The following is a 25,216-nucleotide window of genomic DNA, read 5'->3' as shown; positions in this document are numbered from 1 at the left end:
AAATCTGTTGCTCGCTTCATTGTTCCGAAGAACAGAGTCTTAGTCATCTTGCCCATGAGGCATGGTTCGCAAGCATCAATTGATTCATAATCAAGTGATTCCAAAAGCCCATCAGCATGGAGTTTCTTCATGCGCTTTACACCAATATGACCTAAACGGCAGTGCCACAAATAAGTTGCACTATCATTATTAATTTTGCATCTTTTGGTTTCAATGTTATGATTATGTGTATCACTACGATCAAGATCCAACGAACTATTTTCATTGGATGTGTAACCATATAAGGTTTTATTCATGTAAACAGAACAACAATTTATTCTTTTACTTAAATGAATAACCGTATAAACATGATCAATCATATTCATGCTCAACGCAAACACCAAATAACACTTATTTAGGTTCAACACTAATCCCGAAATTATAGGGAGTGTGCGATGATGATCATATCAATCTTGGAACCACTTCCAACACACATCATCACTTCACCCTTAACTAGTCTCTGTTTATTCTGCAACTCCCATTTTGAGTTACTAATCTTAGCAACTGAATTAGTATCAAATACTGAGGGGTTGCTATAAATATTGGGGAACGTAGTAATTTCAAAAAATTTCCTACGCACACGCAAGATCATGTGATGCATAGCAACGAGAGGGGAGAGTGCTGTCTACGTACCCACGCAGACCGACTGTGGAAGCATTGACACAACATAGAGGAAGTAGTCGTACATCTTCACGATCCAACCAATCAAGCACCAAAACTATGGCACCTCCGAGTTCGAGCACACGTTCAGCTCGATGACGATCCCCGGACTCCGATCCAGCAAAGTGTCGGGGAAGAGTTCCATCAGCACAACGGCGTGGTGACGATCTTGATGTACTACAGCAGCAGGGCTTCGCCTAAACTCTGCTACAGTATTATCGAGGACTATGGTGGCTGGGGCGCCGCACACGGCTAAGGAATAGATCACGTGGATCAACTTGTGTGTCTATGGGGTGCCCCCTGCCTCAGTATATAAAGGAAGGAGGAGGAGGAGGCCGGCCAAGGCTATTGGTGCGGCCAGGATGGGAGTCCTACTAGGACTCCAAGTCCTAGTAGGAGTCCATCAAGAGGGGAGGAAGGGAGAAGGAAGTGGAGGAGAAGGAGAGGTGGCCGGCCCCCTTTTCCCTAGTCCAATTCGGACCAAAGGGGAGGGGGGCGCAGCAGCCCCTTGGCCCTTTCTCCTCTTCCCACTAAAGCCCATCAAGGCCCATTGCTTCTCCCGTAACTACCCGGTACTCCGAAAAATACCCGAATCACTCGAAATCTTTCCGATGTCCGAGTATAGTCGTCCAATATATCGATCTTTACGTCTCGACCATTTCGAGACTCCTTGTCATGTCCCCGATCTCATCCGGGACTCCGAACTCCTTCGGTACATCAAAACATGTAAACTCATAATATAACTGTCATCGTAACCTTAAGCGTGCGGACCCTACGGGTTCGAGAACAATGTAGACATGACCGAGACACGTCTCCGGTCAATAACCAATAGCGGGACCTGGATGCCCATATTGGCTCCTACATATTCTACGAAGATCTTTATCGGTCAGACCGCATAACAACATACGTTGTTCCCTTTGTCACGGTATGTTACTTGCCCGAGATTCGATCGTCGGTATTCATATACCTAGTTCAATCTCGTTACCGGCAAGTCTCTTTACTCGTTCCATAATACATCATCTCACAACTAACATATTAGTTGTAATGCTTGCAAGGCTTTATGTGATGTGCATTACCGAGAGGGCCCAGAGATACCTCTCCGACAATCGGAGTGACAAATCCTAATCTCGAAATGCGCCAACCCAACATGTACCTTTGGAGACACCTGTAGTGCTCCTTTATAATCACCCAGTTACGTTGTGACGTTTGGTAGCACCCAAAGTGTTCCTCCGGCAAACGGGAGTTGCATAATCTCATAGTCATAGGAACATGTATAAGTCATGAGGAAAGCAATAGCAACATACTAAACGATCGAGTGCTAAGCTAATGGAATGGGTCATGTCAATCAGATCATTCAACTAATGATGTGATCCCGTTAATCAAATAACAACTCCTTTGTCTATGGTTAGGAAACATAACCATCTTTGATTAACAAGCTAGTCAAGTAGAGGCATACTAGTGACACTCTGTTTGTCTATGTATTCACACATGTATTATGTTTCCGGTTAATACAATTCTAGCATGAATAATAAACATTTATCATGATATGAGGAAATAAATAATAACTTTATTATTGCCTCTAGGGCATATTTCCTTCAGTCTCCCACTTGCACTAGAGTCAATAATCTAGATCACATCACCATGTGATTAACATCGATAGTTCACATCATCATGTGATTAACACCCATAGTTCACATCGCCATGTGACCAACACCCAAAGGGTTTACTAGATTCGGTAATCTAGTTCACATCGCTATGCGATTAACACCCAAAGAGTACTAAGGTGTGATCATGTTTTGCTTGTGAGAGAATCTTAGTCAACGGTCTTTCACATTCAGATCCGTTATGTATTTTGCAATTTTCTATGTCTACAATGCTCTGCACGGAGCTACTCTAGCTAATTGCTCCCACTTTCAATATGTATCTAGATCGAGACTTGGAGTCATCCACATCAGTGTCAAAACTTGCATCGACGTAACCCTTTACGGCGAACCTTTTTTTTCACGTCCATAATCGAGAAACATATCCTTATTTCACTAAGGATAATTCTGACCGCTGTCCAGTGATCTACTCCTAGATCACTATTGTACTCCCTTGCCAAATCAGTGCAGGGTACACAATAGATCTGGTATACAGCATGACATTCTTTATAGAACCTATGGCCAAGGCATAGGGAATGACTTTCATTCTCTTTCTATCTTCTGCCGTGGTCGGGCTTTGAGTCTTACTCAACTTCACACCTTGTAATACAGGCAAGAACTCTTTCTTTGACTGCTCCATTTTGAACTACTTCAAAATCTTGTCAAGGTATGTACTCATTGAAAAAACTTATCAAGCGTCTTGATCTATCTCTATAGATCTTGAAGCTCAATATGTAAGCAGCTTCACCGAAGTCTTTCTTTGAAAAACTCCTTTCAAACACTCCTTTATGCTTTACAGAATAATTCTACATTATTTCCGATCGACAATATGTCATTCACATATACTTATCAGAAATGTTGTAGTGCTCCCACTCACTTTCTCGTAAATACAGACTTCACCGCAAGTCTGTATAAAACTATATGCTTTGATCAACTCATCAAAGCGTATATTCCAACTCCGAGATGCTTGCACATTTTGTTAGCACCTTTAGGATTGACAAAACCTTCTGGTTGTATCATATACAACTCTTATTTAATAAATCCATTAAGGAATGCAGTTTTGTTTATCCATTTGCCAGATTTCATAAAAATGCGGCAATTGCTAACATGATTTGGACAGACTTAAGCATCGCTACGAGTGAGAAAATTTCATCGTAGTCAACACCTTGAACTTTGTCAAATAACCTTTTTGACAAGTCTAGCTTTGTAGATAGTAACACTACTATCAGCGTCCGTCTTCCTCTTGAAGATCCATTTATTTTCTATGGCTCGCCGATCATCGGGCAAATCCATCAAAGTCCATACTTTGTTCTCATACATGGATCATATCTTAGATTTCATGGCCTAAAACCATTTCGCGGAATCTGGGCTCATCATCGCTTCCTATAGTTCGCAAGTTCGTCATGGTCTAGTAACATGATTTCCAGAATAGGATTACCGTACCACTCTGGTGCGGATCTCACTCTGGTTTACCTACGAGATTCGGTAGTAATTTGATCTGAAGTTACATGATCATCATCATTAGCTTCCTCACTAATTGGTGTAGTACTCACAAGAACAGATTTCTATGATGAACTACTTTCCAATAAGGGAGAAGGTACAATTACCTTATCAAGTTTTCTACTTTCCTCCCACTCACTTCTTTCGAGAGAAACTCCTTCTCTAGAAAGTTTCTGAATTTAGCAACGAAAGTCTTGCCTTCGGATCTGTGATACAAGGTGTATCCAATAGTTTCCTTTGGATATCCTATGAAGACACATTTCTCCGATTTGGGTTTGAGCTTATCAGGTTGAAACTTTTTCACATAAGCATTGCAACCTCAAACTTTAAGAAACAACAGCTTAGGTTTCTTGCCAAACCATAGTTCATACGGTGTCGTCTCAACGGATTTAGATGGTGCCCTATTTAACCTGAATGCAGCTGTCTCTAATGCATAACCCCAAAACGATAGTGGTAGATCGGTAAGAGACATCATAGATCGCACCATATCTAATAAAATACGGTTATGACGTTCGGACACACCATTACATTGTGGTGTTCCAGGTGGCGTGAGTAGTGAAACTATTTCACATTGTTTTTAACTGAAAGCCAAACTCGTAACTCAAATACTCTTCTCTACGATCAGATCGTAGAAACTTTATTTTCTTGTTACGATGATTTTTCACTTCACTCTGAAATTTTCGAACTTTTCAAATGTTTCAGACTTATGTTTCATCAAGTAGATATACTCATATCTGCTCAAATCATCTATGAAGATCAGAAAATAATGATACTTGTCGCGAGCCTCAATATTCATCGGACCACATACATCAGTATGTATGATTTCCAACAAATCTGTTGCTCGCTCCATTGTTCCGAAGAACGGAGTCTTAGTCATCTTGCCCATGAGGCATGGTTCGCAAGCATCAACTGATTCATAATCAAGTGATTCCAAAAGCCCATCAGCATGGAGTTTCTTCATGCGCTTTATACCAATATGACCTAAACGGCAGTGCTACAAATAAGTTACACTATCATTATTAACTTTGCATATTTTGGTTTCAATATTATGATTATGTGTGTCACTACGATCGAGATCCAACGAACTATTTTCATTGGGTGTGTGACCATATAAGGTTTTATTCATGTAAACAGAACAACAATTTATTCTCTTACTTAAATGAATCACCATATTACAATAAACATGATCAAATCATATTCATGCTGAACGCAAACACCAAATAACACTTATTTAGGTTCAGCACTAATCCCGAAATTATAGGGAGTGTGCGATGATGATCATATCAATCTTGGAACCACTTCCAACACACATCGTCACTTCACCCTTAACTAGTCTCTGTTTATTCTGCAACTCCCGTTTCGAGTTACTAAACTTAGCAACTGAACTAGTATCAAATACTGAGGGGTTTGCTATAAACACTAGTAAAGTACACATCAATAAGATGTATATCAAATATACTTATGTTCACTTTGCCATCCTTCTTATCCGCCAATCACTTGGGGTAGTTCCGCTTCTAGTGACCAGTCCCTTTGCAGTAGAAGCACTTAGTCTCAAGCTTAGGACCAGACTTGGGCTTCTTCACTTGAGCAGCAACTTGCTTGCCGTTCTTCTTGAAGTTCCCCTTTTTCCCTTTGCCCTTTTCTTGAAACTAGTGGTCTTGTTAACCATCAACACTTGATGTTTTTCTTGATTTCTACCTTCGTCGATTTCAGCATCACGAAGAGCTTGGGAATTATTTTTGTCATCCCTTATATATTATAGTTCATCACGAAGTTCTACTAACTTGGTGATGGTGACTAGAGAATTCTGTCAATCACTATCTTATCTGGAAAATTAACTCCCACTTGATTCAAGTGATTGTAGTACTCAGACAATCTGGGCACATGCACACTAGTTGAGCGATTCTCCTCCATCTTTTAGCTATAGAACTTGTTGGAGACTTCATATCTCTCAACTCAGGTATTTGCTTGAAATATTAACTTCAACTCCTGGAACATCTCATATGCTCCATGACGTTCAAAACGTCTTTGAAGTCCCGATTCTAAGCCATTAAGCATGGTGCACTAAACTATCAAGTAGTCATCATATTTAGCTAGCCAAACGTTCATAACGTCTGCATCTGCTCCTGCAATAGGTCTGTCACCTAGCGGTGCATCAAGGACATAATTCTTCTGTGCAGCAATGAGGATAAACCTCAGATTACGGATCCAATCTGCATCATTTCTACTAACATCTTTCAACACAATTTTCTCTAGGAACATATCAAAATAAACACAGGGAAGCAACAACGCGAGCTATTGATCTACAACATAATTTGCAAAATACTACCAGGACTAAGTTCATGATAAATTTAAGTTCAATTTAATCATATTACTTAAGAACTCCCACTTAGATAGGCATCCCTCTAATCCTCTAAGTGATCACGTGATCCAAATCAACTAAACCATGTCCGATCATCACGTGAGATGGAGTAGTTTTCAATGGTGAACATCATTATGTTGATCATATCTACTATATGATTCACGCTCGACCTTTCGGTCTCCGTGTTCCGAGGCCATATCTGTATATGCTTGGCTCGTCAAGTATAACCTGAGTATTCCGCGTGTGCAACTGTTTTGCACCCGTTGTATTTGAACGTAGAACCTATCACATCCGATCATCACGTGGTGTCTCAGCACGAAGAACTTTCGCAACGGTGCATACTCAGGGAGAACACTTCTTGATAATTAGTGAGAGATCATCTTATAATGCTACCGTCAATCAAAGCAAGATAAGATGCACAAAAGATAAACATCACATGCAATCAATATAAGTGATATGATATGGCCATCATCATCTTGTGCTTGTGATCTCCATCTTCGAAGCACCGTCGTGATCGCCATCGTCACCGGCGCGACACCTTGATCTCCATCGTAGCATCGTTGTCGTCTCGCCAATATTATGCTTCCACGACTATCGCTACCGCTTAGTGATAAAGTAAAGCATTACAGCGCGATTGCATTGCATACAATAAAGCGACAACCATATGGCCCCTGCCAGTTGCCGATAACTCGATTACAAAACATGATCATCTCTTACAATAAAATTCAGCATCATGCCTTGACCATATCACATCACAACATGCCCTGCAAAAACAAGTTAGACGTCCTCTACTTTGTTGTTGCAAGTTTTACGTGGCTGCTACGGGCTTAAGCAAGAACCAATCTCACCTACGCATCAAAACCACAACGATAGTTTGTCAAATAGACTCCGTTTTAACCTTCGCAAGGATCGGGCGTAGCCACACTTGGTTCAACTAAAGTTGGAGAGACTGTCGCCCGCAAGCCACCTATGTGCAAAGCACGTCGGGGGAACCGGTCTCGCGTAAGCGTACGCGTAATGTTGGTTCGGGTCGTCTCGTCCAACAATGCCGCCGAACCAAAGTATGACATGCTAGTAGGCAGTATGACTTATATCGCCCACAACTCACTTGTGTTCTACTCGTGCATATAACATCAACATAAATAACCTAGGCTCGGATGCCACTGTTGGGGAACGTAGTAATTTCAAAAAAAATCCTACGCACACGCAAGATCATGTGATGCATAGCAACGAGAGGGGAGAGTGCTGTCTACGTACGCACGCAGACCGACTGCGGAAGCGTTGACACAACATAGAGGAAGTAGTCGTACGTCTTCACGATCCAACCGATCAAGCACCGAAACTACGGCACCTCCGAGTTCGAGCACACGTTCAGCTCGATGACGATCCCCGGACTCCGATCCAGCAAAGTGTCGGGGAAGAGTTCCGTCAGCACGACGGCGTGGTGACGATCTTGATGTACTACAGCAGCAGGGCTTCGCCTAAACTCCGCTACAGTATTATCGAGGACTATGGTCGCTGGGGCGCCGCACACGGCTAAGGAATAGATCACGTGGATCAACTTGTGTGTCTATGGGGTGCCCCCTGCCTCAGTATATAAAGGATGGAGGAGGAAGAGGCCGGCCAAGGCTATTGGTGCGGCCAGGATGGGAGTCCTACTAGGACTCCAAGTCCTAGTAGGAGTCCATCAAGAGGGGAGGAAGGGAGAAGGAAGTGGAGGAGAAGGAGAGGTGGCCGGCCCCCTTTTCTCTAGTCCAATTCGGACCAAAGGGGAGGGGGGCACAGCAGCCCCTTGGCCCTTTCTCCTCTTCCCACTAAAGCCCATCAAGGCCCATTGCTTCTCTCGTAACTATCCGGTACTCCGAAAAATACCCGAATCACTCGGAACCTTTCCGATGTCCGAGTATAGTCGTCCAATATATCGATCTTTACGTCTCGACCATTTCGAGACTCCTCGTCATGTCCTCGATCTCATCCGGGACTCCGAACTCCTTCGGTACATCAAAACATGTAAACTCATAATATAACTGTCATCGTAACCTTAAGCGTGCGGACCCTACGGGTTCGAGAACAATGTAGACATGACCGAGACACGTCTCCGGTCAATAACCAATAGCGGGACCTGGATGCCCATATTGGCTCCTACATATTCTACGAAGATCTTTATCGGTCAGACCGCATAACAACATACATTGTTCCCTTTGTCATCGGTATGTTACTTGCCCGAGATTCGATCGTCGGTATTCCTATACCTAGTTCAATCTCGTTACCGGCAAGTCTCTTTACTCGTTCCGTAATACATCATCTCACAACTAACATATTAGTTGTAATGCTTGCAAGGCTTTATGTGATGTGCATTACCGAGAGGGCCCAGAGATACCTCTCCGACAATCGGAGTGACAAATCCTAATCTCGAAATACGCCGACCCAACATGTACCTTTGGAGACACCTGTAGTGCTCCTTTATAATCACCCAGTTACGTTGTGACGTTTGGTAGCACCCAAAGTGTTCCTTCGGCAAATGGGAGTTGCATAATCTCATAGTCATAGGAACATGTATAAGTCATGAAGAAAGCAATAGCAACATACTAAATGATCGGGTGCTAAGCTAATGGAATGGGTCATGTCAATCAGATCATTCAACTAATGACGTGATCCCGTTAATCAAATAACAACTCCTTTGTCTATGGTTAGGAAACATAACCATCTTTGATTAACAAGCTAGTCAAGTAGAGGCATACTAGTGACACTCTGTTTGTCTATGTATTCACACATGTATTATGTTTCCGGTTAATACAATTCTAGCATGAATAATAAACATTTATCATGATATGAGGAAATAAATAATAACTTTATTATTGCCTCTAGGGCATATTTCCTTCAATAAACACTAGTAAAGTACACATCAATAACATGTATATCAAATATACTTATGTTCACTTTGCCATCCTTCTTATCCGCCAATCACTTGGGGTAGTTCCGCTTCCAGTGACCAGTCCCTTTGCAGTAGAAGCACTTAGTCTCAGGCTTAGGACCAGACTTGGCCTTCTTCACTTGAGCAGCAACTTGCTTATTGTTCTTCTTGAAGTTCCCCTTCTTTCCTCTGCCCTTTTCTTGAAACTAGTGGTCTTGTCTACCATCAACACTTGATGTTTTTCTTGATTTCTACCTTCGTCAATTTCAGCATTACGAAGATCTTGGGAATCGTTTCCGTTATCCCTTGCATACAATAAAGCGACAACCATATGGCTCATGCCAGTTGCCGATAACTTGGTTACAAAACATGATCATCTCATACAGTAAAATTTAGCATCATGTCTTGACCATATCACATCACAACATGCCCTACAAAAACAAGTTAGACGTCCTCTACTTTGTTGTTGCAAGTTTTACGTGGCTGCTACGGGCTTAAGCAAGAACCAATCTTACCTACGCATCAAAACCACAACGATAGTTTGTCAAGTTGGTGCTATTTTAACCTTCGCAAGGATCGGGCATAGCCACACTCGGTTCAACTAAAGTTGGAGAAACTGTCACCCGCTAGCCACCTTTGTGCAAAGCACGTCGGGAAAACCGATCTCGCGTAAGCGTACGCGTAATGTCGGTCCGGGCCGCTTCGTCCAACTATACCGCTGAACCAAAGTATGACATGCTGCTAAGCAGTATGACTTATATCGCCCACAACTCACTTGTGTTCTACTCGTGCATATAACATCAACACATAAAACCTGGCTCTGATACCACTGTTGGGGAACGTAGTAATTTCAAAAAATTTCCTACGCACACGCAAGATCATAGTGATGCATAGCAACGAGAGGGGAGAGTGTGATCTACATACCCTTGTAGACCGACAGCGGAAGCGTTAGCATAACGCGGTTGATGTAGTCGTATGTCTTCACGGTCCGATCGATCAAGCACCGAAACTACGGCACCTCCGAGTTTTAGCACACGTTCAGCTTGATGACGATCCCCGGACTTCGATCCGGCAAAGTGTTGGGGAAGAGTTCCGTCAGCACGACGGCGTGGTGGCGATCTTGATGTTCTACCGTCGCAGGGCTTCGCCTAAGCACCGCTACAATATTATCGAGGATTATGGTGGAAGAGGGCACCGCACACGGCTAAGAATATGAGCACGTGGATTAACTTGTGTGTCTAGGGGTGCCCCCTGCCCCCGTATATAAAGGATCAAGGGGAGGAGGCCGGCTAGGAGAAGGGGGGAAAGGGGGGGAAGAGGGGAAGGAACGGAGAGAGGGGCCGCGCCCCAAACCCCTTGTCCAATTCGGACTGGGCTTGGGAGGGGCGCGCGCCACCTCCTGGTCCTTTCCACTAAGGCCCATTAAGGCCCATTGCTTCTTCCTCGTATTCCCGTAACTCCCCGGTACCTCCGAAAATATCCGAATCACTCAGAACCTTTCCGATGTCCGAATATAGTCGTCCAATATATCGATTTTTACGTCTCGACCATTTCGAGACTCCTCGTCATGTCCCCAATCTCATCCAGGACTCCGAACTCGTTCGGTACATCAAAACTCATAAACTCATAATATAACTGTCATCGAAACCTTAAGCGTGCGGACCCTACGGGTTCGAGAACAATGTAGACATGACCGAGACACGTCTTCGGTCAATAACCAATAGCGGAACCTGGATGCTCATATTGGCTCCCACATATTCTACGAAGATCTTTATCGGTCAGACCGCATAACAACATACGTTGTTCCCTTTGTCATCGGTATGTTACTTGTCCGAGGTTCGATCGTCGGTATCTTAATACCTAGTTCAATCTTGTCATCAGCAAGTCTCTTTACTCGTTTCATAATACATCATCTTGCAACTAACTTATTAGTTGTAATGCTTGCAAGGCTTATGTGATGTGCATTACCGAGAGGGCCCAGAGATACCTCTCCGACAATCGGAGTGACAAATCCTAATCTCGAAATACGCCCACCCAACATTCACCTTTGGAGACACCTGTAGAGCTCCTTTATAATCACCCAGTTACGTTGTGACGTTTGGTAGCACACAAAGTGTTCCTCCGGTAAACGGGAGTTGCATAATCTCATAGTCATAGGAACATGTATAAGTTATGAAGAAAGCAATAACAACATACTAAACGATCGAGTGCTAAGCTAACGGAATGGGTCAAGTCAATCACATCATTCTTCTAATGATGTGATCCTGTTAATCAAATAATAACTCTTTTGTTCATGGTTAGGAAACATAACCATCTTTGATTAACGAGCTAGTCTAGTAGAGGCATACTAGTGACACTCTGTTTGTCTATGTATTCACACATGTATTATGTTTCCGGTTAATACAATTCTAGCATGAATAATAAACATTTATCATGATATAAGAAAATAAATAATAACTTTATTATTGCCTCTAGGGCATATTTCCTTCAAGTATCGCCGCCTACGTTTCCCAAATGAGTTACCCGTACGGTCCATGCATACCCGGAGACGTTGGTGCGTTCACACTTCTCATGGATCTTTGTATTAGCCTGATAGTGTTGGGATCTCGAAATTTTGCTGTAGGTGAAGAAGGGATTCCTATCTCGAAATTCTGTTGTAGGTGAAGCGCCTCCTGTAGGCCATGGAGATGACCAGGGATGCATTGGGAGGCGGGCGACATAAAGCGCTGGAAAAAAGTATTGTATTATGTATGGTCCTCATTCGCTTTTTGGAAGGTTGTATAGTCGTTTTGATACATAAGATATAATTTCAGGTTCTACATACATATTGGTTTGAGATGTTTTCATTTTTTATCATTTCAATGAACAATGCAATATGGATTTGTTTTATCATGCCAATTTGAGGCATTTTATATGGGCTGGTTGGAGGAATATTATTTTTTGACGCACTATGTGTGAACATGTTGAAGGGGCATGACCATCAATGAGCTTGTGGCAGAAGTTTGAATGGAAGTAGCTCCTATCTTTTGTGTACTTATTTTCAGTCTATCAATCAAAGGGTAGAATGATTACACGTGCAGTTATTTTGGTGTGAGCTTTGACAAGGGATGCCGATTGTTATGTTGAAGAGGCTAAAATCTTCCTCGGTAAGTGATGTGCATTATGCATCTGATAAAAAAGAGAGGCTTTAGGAAGTTGATTGTGCTCATGAGAGGTGGTCCTGATAATAGGCTTGCTATAACATGCCATATTTAACACGTAATGTTTTTTACCAACCAAATGTTCACGTTTTAGATTATAAAGAATGATGACCTCAACGACAAAGAGCTCTAAGAACTCGGTTCTGAAACTTTTGGTTAGTCTGAGTAATGAAATGTGACCCTACTGGAAGTTCTACCTCATTTCAGTTCTTCTCTTTTCCATTTAATTATCTATTTCATTCCAAGCTAACTGTCTTATATACCTATATCTTTCAATGCAAGACTACACGATGACTATGGTCTATGGGATATCAAGCTCCTTCAAATAATCTGCACCAGTTCTTCTGGAGAATAATGTGTATGCATGGTCTACAATGAAGTTTACAAGATAGATTCACTTACTCAAAGATTCAGCCTAACATTTTCCATAAGAATTATGTATGTTATACCAACTCTCAGTAATCTCTACTACTAATGTCTTAGTTGGTAGTCTCGCCTCACTCCTCCTCATCCCACCACTCCTATCTTTCGCCCACCTTTGACATCATCACATCACAGCATTGGGCTGGCCCATTAACGTGTATGTGAACGCAATCCTCCCATCGCCTGCCCTCCTCGTGATAGTCCCGACGTCCTCGCGCTGCCGTCCTCTTCTCCCTGATCTCCTCTACCAGCGTGCCTTCCTTGCGATCCTCCCGACGTGTCCTCGCGTCGCCGTCCTCTTTTCCCCAAACTCCTCTACCAGGGGGACTCCTCTATGACCCAGGCAGAGCGAACATTGTACGCAGGTTTTTTGGCTTTCACCGGTTCGTTCTCTACCCCTCCTCCATGACTCCCTTGCCATCAATTTTTTTCGACGTCTAAATGCAATTCCTCCGTGGGGAAGTATGGTGTGAAAGAGAGAGGCCGCGATGGCGAAGGTGAGGTGGGCGTCATCCCGTTTTAAAGGAGAGGGCTCGAGCGAGAAATGTCTCACTACGGCGAAAACCGAACGGAAGGGGAGGGTCCGACAGGAAAACATAAGGGTGTGTCATGGGGTGGAGTTTTTATGCTGCGTATGCGTGTTGGAGATAACATGGTTCATAGTTTAGACATTTTTCTCTCCAGTATGGTCTGGATTTGTGGGAGCCTGGACTGTCGCATTGTTACATTTTTCATACAGTGTATCGTAAAGTGTATCATGCATACAGTGAAAACAAATTCCCTTTGTTATATATAGTATAGCCCTCCAATATGGTCATGTTTATGCTACACTAGATCGCGGGAACCTGCCGTCGACCTTGAGGTTGGTGTAGGAGAGAGAAATAAGCTTCAATATCAATAATTTGTCTGATTCATTTATATACAGTATAGCCCGTAGCAACACACGGGCGTTTTACTAGTAATATTATTGGGAGAGCGCCGGACCGGACATGCACTTGCGCATTAAACATATATGTGGGTCAATAAATTAATCAATATTACATTTTGATCAAATCTCCCTCTCTACTGTAAGCCGATTTTATGTTTTTTTTTTGCAAAAGCATTATGGTGTTTACTCATTAGCGAAGCATGGGCCACAAGTTGAACACTGCATATATCCCCCACACAGAAAAATACATAATTAGACGTTTTGTAAAGATGTCGGCTTTAAAAAACAATTCTTCCTCGTGTTAGGGATATTTGACTATACTTTTTTTAGAAACAATAATAATTGGATTACGAGTGTCAGAATGCGATGAATTTTTATCATGTTGTAACACACGACATAGATGTAATTTTTAATACTTTTGATGTTCCTTATATTACCATAATATTTGATAAATAGATCGATTTTTTTCCAAGAAAAACATTGTCAATCAGATCAATTTACTCTGAATCATACCCCATGTTCTAAGCTTTATGTCGTGGTGATCAAATTATGCATTTTTTTTGTATCAGCGACCATTCTTCCTTGACATAGTTCCTTCCCCAGCAAATCACGGTTCATAAGAACTGGTATTTTTCCACCATTGCAACTCACGAACATTTGTGCTAGTAAAGTACAAAGAGATAAATTTCCAAAACAAATACAGATCATTACTGAATTAATATCCTTGACTCAACTTGACACATCAGTCCACATGGAGTGAAAAACGTTCTGAAAGGCTGAAACAAACTCGTAATAAACCGCGCGTATTAAACACATACCATTATGTTAGATCAGAGGGTGGGGGACGTTAGTTAATCGGTTAGTCCATGTGCAGCCGCCCGACGGCAGTATGACCGGCGGCGGCGCCGGCCGGCGAGCTGCTGTGCCTACCAAATTTACACACACATGCTTGCCAGCATGTACGCACGACACGATCACGAGTTCGAGTCCACCGCTTCGTCGACGTCGTCGTCGTCGTCGATGCCGGATCCTCCGGCGCCCCTCCGTGGCTGCCGTGTCCGCCTGCTCTTCGGCTTCAGTGCCGGTGCCCTGCGCCGCCTCCGGAGCGCGGCGACGGTGTCGGTGAACGCCCGGAGTATGTCCTTGTGCACCGCCCGGTCGTTGAGCTGGAGGTAGCAGAACAGCAGCTCCTCCATGAAGTCCCAGTCCACCGCCGGCGCCGGACGCGTGCCGACGCGGGCGGCCTCCACCCTCGCGTGCGCGTCCGCCATCTCCCGCATGGACCGCCGGAAGTCCTCGTACGGCGCGACGGAGAGCGTCACCACGGCCACGCCGCAGCCCCCGCCGGAGACCACCTTCATGGCAGCCATCCCGGCCAAGACGCCGCCCCCCTCGCTCTCAGAGCCACCGTCATCCTCCTGCGTCGACGAGCCGTCCTCATCGTCGCCGTCGTCGTCGTCGTCACGAACGGCGGTCGGGCCGACTCTGAGAGACCGGAAGTTGACGGCAAGAGCGCCGTCTTCATCGTCGTCGTCGTCGTCGCGGTTACGGGCGGCGACGTGGCGTTGGCGGACGCCGGAGAAGGAGTTGGTCCGGGGGTGCATGCACGCGGAGAGCAACGAGCCAGCGGCGGCGGCGGCGGAGGGGGAAGGGGATGGGTTGTGGTTGGCGCTCGGACGGCCATGGCCATGGAGCTTCTTGAGGGCCTTGGGGAAGTGGAGGAATGACTTGAGCCTTGCGCGCTTCTTGCTCCTCCTCTTCTTCTTCTTGGACTCATCTTCCATCCCCTCCATGTTTCTCTTGATCTCTTGGTACGCTGAGACTTGAGAGTGCTGGTGTTAGATAGAGTGGCAAATGTAGGTTGTGAGAGGATGGCTGGGGGAGGAAGGAGTTACATAGGAGTATTTATTTGTGAGTTATATGTGTACTTATTTAGTACTTGCACTGGTTAAGGTATTTACTTAATTTGTTGACTTTTTACCAACTATAACTTATTTATTTCTTCTAGAGATTGCCTTTTTTAGCAGAATTTTAGAGATTGCTAACTGCCCTTACGGTGCGTTCGGAGTACATATAGCATGGTGTGAGTAGTATTAATAAGGGTGTGTTTAGGGCACATTTAGATGTGTCCTAGTTATTGCACATCTAAGTGAGTGAATCAAGTAGAAAGAAAAAAGTTAGAAAGAAAAAGAAAATATTCACACGAATCTCAACATAAGATTAATGACATAGGACTTAGATGTGCAATACTTATGGCACATCTAGACGTGCTTTAGCAAAACTGTATTAATAAAGCCCTAAATGTCGTCCCTCCTGGGATGGCATGCTCAGTTGGTTACCTTCCTTTTGTGTGTGGAGGGGTGTGTTTGTGTTGATATTGATTTAATACCTCGAATATGATTAATTCAATTAAAAACCAACATTTTTCATGTGCTTCGGGTTGGGCCGGGCTCGGGCTTGAGATATTGACTTCGGGCTTTGTCAAGCCCGGTCCGAACCTGGCCTGGCCCGAAGTATGATTAGGTGTTGGTTAGAGTACTAGACGTATCATGTGTGTTTGTATTTTGCTAGCTCTGTTTTTTTAGAAAAAAATCTGATCGAGGTTCCTAAACCACCGAACGACCATTACCGACGCAAGAACAACCTGCTTCTGTGTTGCTGTCGTCATTTTCCTACCGAAGCCGGCTTGACCTTATTGATGAAAGTCGAGAAGTCTTCATGCATGTATCCCTAAGGACTAACACCCTGGAGTTGCAGCCGTCGCCGTTGAACTCTTGAATAGATCTTAAGCAACTAACACCATATCTCGCCATCGCACATGCACGACGAGAAACCCTAACCCTGTATCCCCAAAGACTTGAGGAGGATCGAAGTTCGACGAACAATCTCAAAGAACAAGCGCCGCCATCCGTAGAGCCAGGGCTAGAAAACCTAACCTAAACTACTACCCGGAGCGGAGGCACGGAGATTCCCCTCCCCGCCACCGGCCACCGGATGGATAGGCAATGGAGAGGTGAATCCACAAGCTTGTCGACGAAGCCTGGAGATGAAAGTTTGCCCTAGCTGTTGAGGCGGATGGAAGGAAAACTTCTTCAAATTTGAGTTGTTATTGCCAGAAGAATATGAGGTGCTTGTGTGACTATTAATTTAAACGTTCGTCTGGTGGTCATAAATATAGTGTATGTACATGTCTTTGTCAGAATGAATGTACATATATTTTACAAGCTATTGTGTCTATTTTATTTATCAGAAAATACCAATGCTATATCTTTTTTCCATTTCCCAGACGTAGGGTAGGGAACATAAAAATAGTAGCGGTATACACCATTAACTCCTTTCTTCAACGCGGACGCTTAACATGGGCTCCAAGACATCGATCCTAGTCTTTTTCCCTGATCCCACGTCAAAACTAGGGAAATTGCTAGCGTCGAAGCAAAACAAGTCGTCAGGCACCGCACCTCATCCCTTTTTTTCTCTCACTCACCAGAAGCACTGGTGACCAATGATGTCCTAGATGCGAGAGAAAACCCAGGATTTATACTAGTATAAACGCTTAGGGCATACAATTGTGGCATATGGATACATATGCCCTATAACAAAAAGTAATTTAAGGCATTTACATTCATTTTTTCTTTCCAATGCAAGCTAACACTAGTAGGCCTTATTAAAAAATAGAAAATAAAGACTCTAGTACACATACATCTCTATTTTTTACTTCAACCTTTTCAGCTTTTGTCACTGGACCACACTTTTTCTTTTCAAGCACCCGTCTCCTGAAGAGGATCCCGCTTCCCTATTCAAACCTACTTTACATCATATCCGATCATATATGGCATGCGAGACATCACCTTGAGGCTATGCATTGTACACGCCCTTAGCTACATGCGTTCGGGAAGTAGATGCTTACGATTTTCTTTCATATTTTTCTAAAAATCGCTAGGAATCTATGGGTAGATGTTAGCGTTGGAGGGAGGGACTCCTACACAGACTCTGCGTAGAAATTCTTGATGGACCCCAATATCCAGGGAACGTCAAATTTTTAGGGCTCCTAGTGAACGCCCTCAAAGCCATCAGATCACGATCGAATATATGGCAATTTCTCTGCGCAACGTGGCAATTTTTGTGCCTTTTTTTTGTGACATGACAACTTTCAACTTGGTATGGCATGGCAAGTTTGAAGCGTTCGCTCGAAAAACACTCACAGAGAATGTTTCCCTAATTTATTAACTTGTAATAATGCCTACATCCATAAGCAAATGAAGTAGCCCAGTAGGAGTTCCTCACTCCTAAACAAGCGAAAATTCTATTTCCCTTATTGCTCAAGCCCCTAAACAAGCGCTCAGTGTCGAAGATGGCCTTATTATGTTCAAAGAGCATCCGAAATGCAGCAATATGAGACATCAGTTGTATTGATGGTACTTCCTCCGTAAATAAATATAAGAGCGTTTAGATCATTAAAGTAGTGATCTAAACGCTCTTATTTTTGTAATGGTCTAAATGCTCTTACATTTGTTTACAGAGAGAGTACTTTTTTGACGTGGTTGTATGCATAGTACTTCCTCCGGTCCTTTTTAGTTCGTATACAAGATTTGACTGAAGTCAAGCCTCGTAAAGTTTGACCAACTTTATAGAAAAAATTATCAACATTCACAATCTGAAATCAATATCAATAGATGTGTCATGACTTAAAGTTTCATATTGTATAATTTTAGCATGGCAGATGTTGATACTTTTTCATATAAATATGGTCAAACTTTGTGAAGTTTGACTTTAGAGAATTCTAATATGCAGAGTAAAAAGGACCGGAGGGAGTACTGGTACAGTAGCTTTTTAAGAGCACGAGCACCAGTTGTGCGTCTCGAGGGAAAAGAACGGGGGAGGTGTGGTGTCGTGGAGTAAAGGAGACCGTCCATCATCTAGTTGACGGCTCAAGGTCGCATAAATCAGAACACCGTTTCTCGCTCCTAGGCCAACAGCAGTAGAGCCGCAGTGGAAGCAAACCGCAAAGCACAGCATTCCATTAGTGCCATTCTTTTCACCCCATTTTGAGCTTCTTTTTTTTAGCCAAAAGGAATTTCACGAAAATCAGTTCGCTTTCCACGGCAACATGCAAAGGTTCATGCGTTGCAGGCGGTGCCTATCTGGCTATCAATCTAACCCCCGTTTCAGAAACGTAAAGTGGCTCATGGGAGAAGAGCAATCGACACAGCTGTGAGTGAGTCTTGCTTGTACTTATGCCTGGCATCAACTTAAAATCGACCTACATTTTTTCGCACAGACACGATCGATCAGCAGGGTACACCCGATCCCAGATCTACCCCGGCACAGAGCAACGAACACAATCCGATTTACAGGATCAACTAGATATATACCACATCATACACACGCATATGTCGCTAGGAACAGAGACGACACCTGGAAAATGTGCAGAAGCCTCTGCTGCTGCCTCTCAGTAGCCCTTCCCACGGGAGTGCTTGCCCCTGTTACCGGCCACCGACGGGCCAGAGAGCACCGGCAGCCCCCACTGCGACAGGAAGACGATGCTCGGGCAGGCATCCTCAGCGTGCGCCACGCTTGCATGGCGGATCTTGGAGGAGGAGGGCTCGGAGACCTTCCTCGGCAGGAGGACCGAAGTGATCCTGCTCCACCTGAGCTTCTTGAGATGGAAGAAGCAGGAGCAGGCCGCCTTACCAGTCGTCAGAGACGGCAGCCACCGCCGCTGCCTGGGCCGCGGGGTGGCCCCGTCGTCCCGGCATTCCAGCCGCTGGTACTGGAAGAAGCTGCCCCTCCGGCCGCTGCCCGTGTCCTGCAGCCCCATCATTGCAGCTCAAGGGGAAAGGCTGCAACCTGCAAGGCCAAGATATAGTAGACTCTACAAGCAAGGAAGATGCAGATCATCTTGAGGGAGGACAATAGAGCAGTAGCTTGCACATGGAGTGACCCCGACCAAAGTGGCACGGCGCCGATAATTAGAAACATTGACACATGAAACAAGAGGACAAAGGTCGCCCTAATGTTTGATTCCTCGTGCCACATGGGCCTAGCCACCCTCTCACATCCATGCCCCCTCTTCCTCACCCACACCTCTCCCAAAATTATCTTGTGGGGGTACGTTGGAGTATTTCCTCTGGTTGCCAGGAAAGCGAGCATGGTGTGTATCATGGCGTCTGGACAAAGGAGGTAAAGTATGGGGGCACAAATTTTGTTTCTTGTTACTCTTTTTGATGACTTGTCAGTTGCTATCGCCACTCAATCAGCTCTGTCTGCCACTGGAATTCCCAAGAATCTTTGCTACCGTGGGCAATAAAAAGTGCTGCTTTTGTCAAAGTTGTGAGATGGTACAAGCGGGCCATCATGGAGGATTCACATCTCAGAGGAAAGGGTACACCGGTTTTAAGAGTCAGTAATTCAGAGATAGGACTCAAGTACTTGTATGACTTCTCAAGAGTTCATGAACAATCAACTTGGAACTAACAGTGCATTAAAACACCATGATACGGCTAAACCAAGGCTCACACTCTACCAATATGGAGCCCGGTACACGTTTTGTATCTGATACAGCAATCACAGAGGCCATGCTTGTCTACTTGAATGAGAATTTCCAAACCTCCCTAACATTGGATGATCCGTCAGTAACTTCAGCAAGCAGGTCCGACTGCATGGCACCTAAAGGACAAGAAAGGAACTAGTAAGCAAATGCATGGACACCACAACACATGCAACTCTTAACACAAAATTCACATCATGAATCCAAAGAAGTCATGCATCTGAGTGTTAACAGCTGGCCTATGGTTTCGTCATGTGATGCATTTAACGAAGGATAGTTTAATCCACATGCAGGATGCAAGTTCCTTCCTTATCTTAGAAAAAACACATGTGCTTGATACTCAGCTTCAAAGCAATAATGCACAGATCTTGACATGCAAATTCATTATAAACAACATGTAGTTTGGTAGAGGAGAAACACTAAAAAATCCGTGACCACTGTACAAAAAGTATTGACGTTTTTCTCCAGCCTTTCATCACATCAGTGTGCAAAATATGCATGCCACTACAGATAAAAATATAGGTACATGAATAAATACCAGATGGCTAACAAATTCTTACCATCTTCTGTAACCAAGCGTAGAAATTGCCTTGTGCCGCCACCTACACCAAAGTAATGCTTTTTCCCTGCCATATAAACTACACCACTAGGGTAGTGTAAGCACTGCAAAAGGTTTTAGAGATGTGAGCAACAATTAATATTTAGCAAACTAGAGTAATGGAAAGAAAAAAAATAGTAAAGGAAGATCTCGGATGTTGACCTTCTTGATGAGCCTGTAGAGACTAGGAAGTGAATCCAATGCATACACAGTCTCAGCCATCAGGATGATATTGTAGCCTCTATGCCCTTCATTTTCTGTGTGAAGATTGGTTGTTTTATCCTGGACAGCATCTCCGCGAAGAAGTAACTTGTCGATTTCACTCCAATCACCAGCATAAAAACCAACACTCCTAGATGTTTCAGATGATTCCTTGAACAGATTAGCTTTTACATTTGGGATGGTAAGGCACCTAAGGACCTCAGCATTGAAATCTTGGAAGTGAACTAGAGCAGCACCCTGAAAGTTTGAAGTTCTAAGAAATTGATATAGTTGAGGAATTGTTTAAAAAATGCCAAAGGGGAGAACAGATTGATATACCTTCAGACCTGCAAAGATGCCAGGGAGGCCATGTCCACATCCTAGCTGAAGAATCACAGAGATAGATAATGTAAGGAACTATCTGAATGAACTGTTTCTCAGCTTATAATTATCTGTATCAACAATTGGTCGAAGACTTTAAGTAGCATTGTAAGCTAGATATCATAGTAGAGTACATTATTAGCTGGAGAGAGGAGAGAGGAGAGAGAAACTGCACCAAGAAAACGTAGGCCAAATACATTCGGAAGAAACAAGATCTAAATATTTAACAGAACTTCCAAGTGTACACAAAATGTTGACAATACGTATAATCTTAGAGCAAGTATCCCACCTCTAATACGTGTTTGCCTTCCATAAGCAATCGATCATCTTTGATGTCTGAATTTAGGGTTTTCACCAAGTCCAATGATCCTTCCCACAGTTTCAACCCCCCTAGGACCCATGGAAATTGTCAGGTTCACAACTACGACAAAACATGCTGCAAATAACAATATGCATTCAGCCTTCACCTTCATATTTTCCTGGAACCAAATCAGAGTTTTTTACCCCCAAAACATCAGAGGTGTTAACTCTCCCCTAATAAATAGGATGAAGGAGGAGAACAGGTTAGTTTACACCAGCATAAGGATCTAACAATGACGTGTGGAATATGGTGAAAGAACAGGAAAAGCTTTTATATAAAACTATTCCATATAAGTTTGGAATAGCTGTAGTTGACCTGATGACATATTTGCTCCAAATGTGGATGGGTGCAATGCAATGTCATTTTGGCCCGAACTTCACAAGAAAAGAGTCAATGCATGTCCTAGAAAACAAATTCATGGCTAAAGAAGCAACATGTTTTCCTTTTCTTTAATTGGGGTTGGGGGAGAGAACAGGTGGGAAGATTAGCGTATTAAAAATCCTGCAATGTTTCATGAAGTTTCCTGTGTTCTTGCTTCCCTTGGTAAAGCATCAAGTATGTAGTGAGCATTAACAAACAGACTCGCAATATTCATAAATTTATCCTTTCTTGATCAACCATAACCCTGTAACACAGAAAAACTGAATAGTACAAAAGTGTCTCGCTTTTTCTCCGTACTCACATACCCATGCCCAACAAAGATCATGATGAGCAAAGAATAAAATAAGGCTATTCAACGTGAATTCAATTGTAGCAGCAGCCTAATCATACAAAGAAACCTTCTGTTGGGAAGAGGTACTGCTCAGGTACAGCTCCGAGGAGCGACATAGGGCGCCCGCCCTTGAACAGTCAGCCACACAGCAGAGCAAGGCTGTGAGGCCCCATTGAGAACCGAGGTAGAATGAAGAATTTTGCTTATTTCTTGATTAATAATGCTAAACTAAGTCTCCTTTTAGTCCTTATATAGCCGATATAATCTGACTAAAAAAAACTACTTCCATCTATGATTGCTCAGAATCTAATTAAATCATTACTTCCTGTTGTTAAGGTATTGCCATCTTACTCCACCTCTAACGTCATGACAAACACTATTCCTACCCCTTTATTCTGTTGGCTGAGATTAGGGCCACCTGGCATGCGTGAACACTGTGCAGTGTACGCCACTGTTACGGGATGAGGTATATATATGTAGTACACACAGGATAGCTGACCCTAATCTTAACAAAAGAAATCCAACTCAACTGAGGCTAATCTAAAACAACAGTGACTAACAAACAACACAGCTTACCAAAATAGAATATATATTTTCCAATTTAAGGTCACACAAAATGTTATTGCAAGCTTCCTCATTTCCTGAACTCCAGGGAGATATTTGCATAACCAATAAAACAGGGGGAAAAGGTAAAATTTACCCACAATAATGTAGTAGAAGTCCAGAACAAAATGCCAATGATTATTCTATACAATTCGTTCATAGTCACAGAACCAACTAACTGGAAAAGACTACAACCTATACGAATTAAACAGGACTGGAGGATGCATCTGTAACCACTATACATATTTATAATCAGGAGTTTTCAAGTATTGATATGTATTTATCAGTGTAATTCACCTACAATTTCAATGGGGATCATCAAGCCATTAGATCAAAAGACAGAATGATAGCTAAGAAAACAAATGTACCTGACCATTTAAGAACCAAGATAGTCTCAAAATACTATGATGTTTTTTATCAAATGTTGTTGACTGTTGTTTACTTGCAGAATTGCAGTCCCAAGTTTCAATACAATTGAACATCACATACAACAGGCTGTTTTTATTAGCAGTAGCACAAGTAGTAACTACAGCAAGCTCCCGAAACAGTTCTGCAACAGCCCAAGAAACTCATTTGGCATGCTCGATCTTGATCCTATCATCCTCACTTCAGTTCGCACTTGCAATAGCTCTACACTTTCAATGTAGCATAAAGCAGGTACGCCACAATGGATGCGGTGGCATTTAAGCATTTCTCAAGTGTTTGCAGTTCAACTGGCATACAAATGAGAGATGGTACAGAAGTAAAATAAGCACCGAGGCTGCCAAAACATAAAGCCGCCCTAATGCTTGCATTGCATGCTCAATGATCAACCGATCATCGTGTCATTCGTCACACACGGGTTGCAGATTTATCAAGTAATACATTATGGCCTGCATTTTTCTCACACACCAGAATCCTAGCATACTCTACAGTTTTTGCTGGACTACAGAGCGACAGAGGCACTTCCGCAAACACAAGGTGGGCATTTCTGAATCGCACCTTGTAGATCGATAGGGAGTCGTCAACCACCACAGGCTCCAAGTTGCCGGCCGCGACGGGTGATTCCTGCAAGGCAAACAAGGCGAGATCGAACCTTGCGCCGGGAAGAGCACGAAGAGGGATGAAGCGGAGGGGAAATACCTCGGAGAGGAGGACCTCGACAGCTGGCGGCGGAGGCGGAGGGGGAGGGCCGGGCGCGGCGCCGAACCCGAAGCCGAAGGAGGCGCTGCGGTTGGAGAAGGAGAAGAGGGGGGATGCGGGGGTGGGCTTCTTAGCCTCGGTCTCCTCCATGGCGTGTGGGCGGCTTTGTGTGTGTGTGTTGCCGAAAGATACGGCTCGCGACGGCGGGAAGGGCGCCGCGGCGGCGTGGCGGCGGAATACGCGAGGGGGTGGACGGGTGGGGATGGTTTGGATGGATGTTTGGCCAAATTTCTTGCAAAATTTAACACATTTTTGGCTTTACCAACCAGAAGGAAAAAAATTATCTTGTTTTGCCAACGTGACAACGAGTCGATTTGAACTTATTCTCCTTAATTCTGTTAGGTTGAGACTCTAAACGATTCGGGACGGCTACTACCGACGGCCCTGGCATAATATCTAGGGTTTTCTTGTCCTTCGTCAGCAGCATGTCGTATGTCTTCAAGAGTTTCTTCATCCTTCAATTTTCCTCCACGGTTCTTCCCTATTCCTAGGTCCTCTCAACTGGGTGGAAGGGGTTGCTACAGCTTCGCTGGCACAACTTTGATCACCATGGCAAGAAACATGGGCGAGAAAAGCGTTTTTTGGATTTTTGGATAGGTCTGCTAGGCATTCTATCGAGGCTCTTCAGGAGAAATTGCATTCGTAAGAAGAAAACTAAGCAGAGCGTGTGTGGGAAGAAGAAATCTCTGATCCACTGGAGAAGGCAAAAGTGGCTATCGACCGCGAAGGTCCATACCTGGGTTTAGCCCTAGCCCCCTCTTTGTGGACATGCGCTCTTCATGAAATCCAGCAAAGGAAATGTTATGAAGAAGAGTGGATGGAAATATATTCATAGTCCAAATCAGGTGCTTAGGAGATTGTAAAGAAGCAATGAATATGGTGTCGTGGTTATTCAGTAATCAAGCACTTCTTATCTCTCGAAACAGATTTTCACCCCCGCTTTATATATAAAGCAAAAAAAACAT

General features: G+C 43.6%; 3 protein-coding genes across 3 annotated transcripts; all 3 read right to left on the bottom strand.

The window, feature by feature from the left end:
• Nucleotides 1-14,394: 14,394 nt before the first annotated feature.
• LOC119297302 (transcription repressor OFP14) lies at nucleotides 14,395-15,530 on the bottom strand. Its single transcript, XM_037575146.1, has one exon. It carries the CDS (start codon nucleotides 15,457-15,459, stop codon nucleotides 14,641-14,643), a length of 819 nt encoding a protein of 272 aa, XP_037431043.1. The 5' UTR covers nucleotides 15,460-15,530; the 3' UTR covers nucleotides 14,395-14,640.
• A 3,338-nt stretch (nucleotides 15,531-18,868) lies between these two features.
• Nucleotides 18,869-19,880, bottom strand: LOC119301364. The gene has a single exon (XM_037578322.1). The coding sequence runs from the start codon at nucleotides 19,485-19,487 to the stop codon at nucleotides 19,116-19,118; it is 372 nt and encodes a 123-aa protein (XP_037434219.1). The 5' UTR covers nucleotides 19,488-19,880; the 3' UTR covers nucleotides 18,869-19,115.
• A 177-nt stretch (nucleotides 19,881-20,057) lies between these two features.
• LOC119301363 (histidine protein methyltransferase 1 homolog) lies at nucleotides 20,058-24,457 on the bottom strand. The gene is made up of 8 exons (XM_037578321.1): nucleotides 24,192-24,457; nucleotides 24,051-24,116; nucleotides 21,861-21,927; nucleotides 21,683-21,783; nucleotides 21,352-21,396; nucleotides 20,974-21,270; nucleotides 20,774-20,876; nucleotides 20,058-20,332 (listed from the first exon to the last, which is right to left on the bottom strand). The coding sequence occupies exons 1-8, from the start codon at nucleotides 24,339-24,341 to the stop codon at nucleotides 20,250-20,252; spliced, it is 912 nt and encodes a 303-aa protein (XP_037434218.1). The 5' UTR covers nucleotides 24,342-24,457; the 3' UTR covers nucleotides 20,058-20,249.
• Between the last annotated feature and the right edge of the window lie 759 nt (nucleotides 24,458-25,216).

This window comes from Triticum dicoccoides, chromosome 5A (genome assembly GCF_002162155.2).
Source record: "Triticum dicoccoides isolate Atlit2015 ecotype Zavitan chromosome 5A, WEW_v2.0, whole genome shotgun sequence".
Taxonomy (NCBI): domain Eukaryota; kingdom Viridiplantae; phylum Streptophyta; class Magnoliopsida; order Poales; family Poaceae; genus Triticum; species Triticum dicoccoides.
Note: the sequence above shows the minus strand (reverse complement) of the source record. Positions and strands in the feature narration are given on the sequence as shown.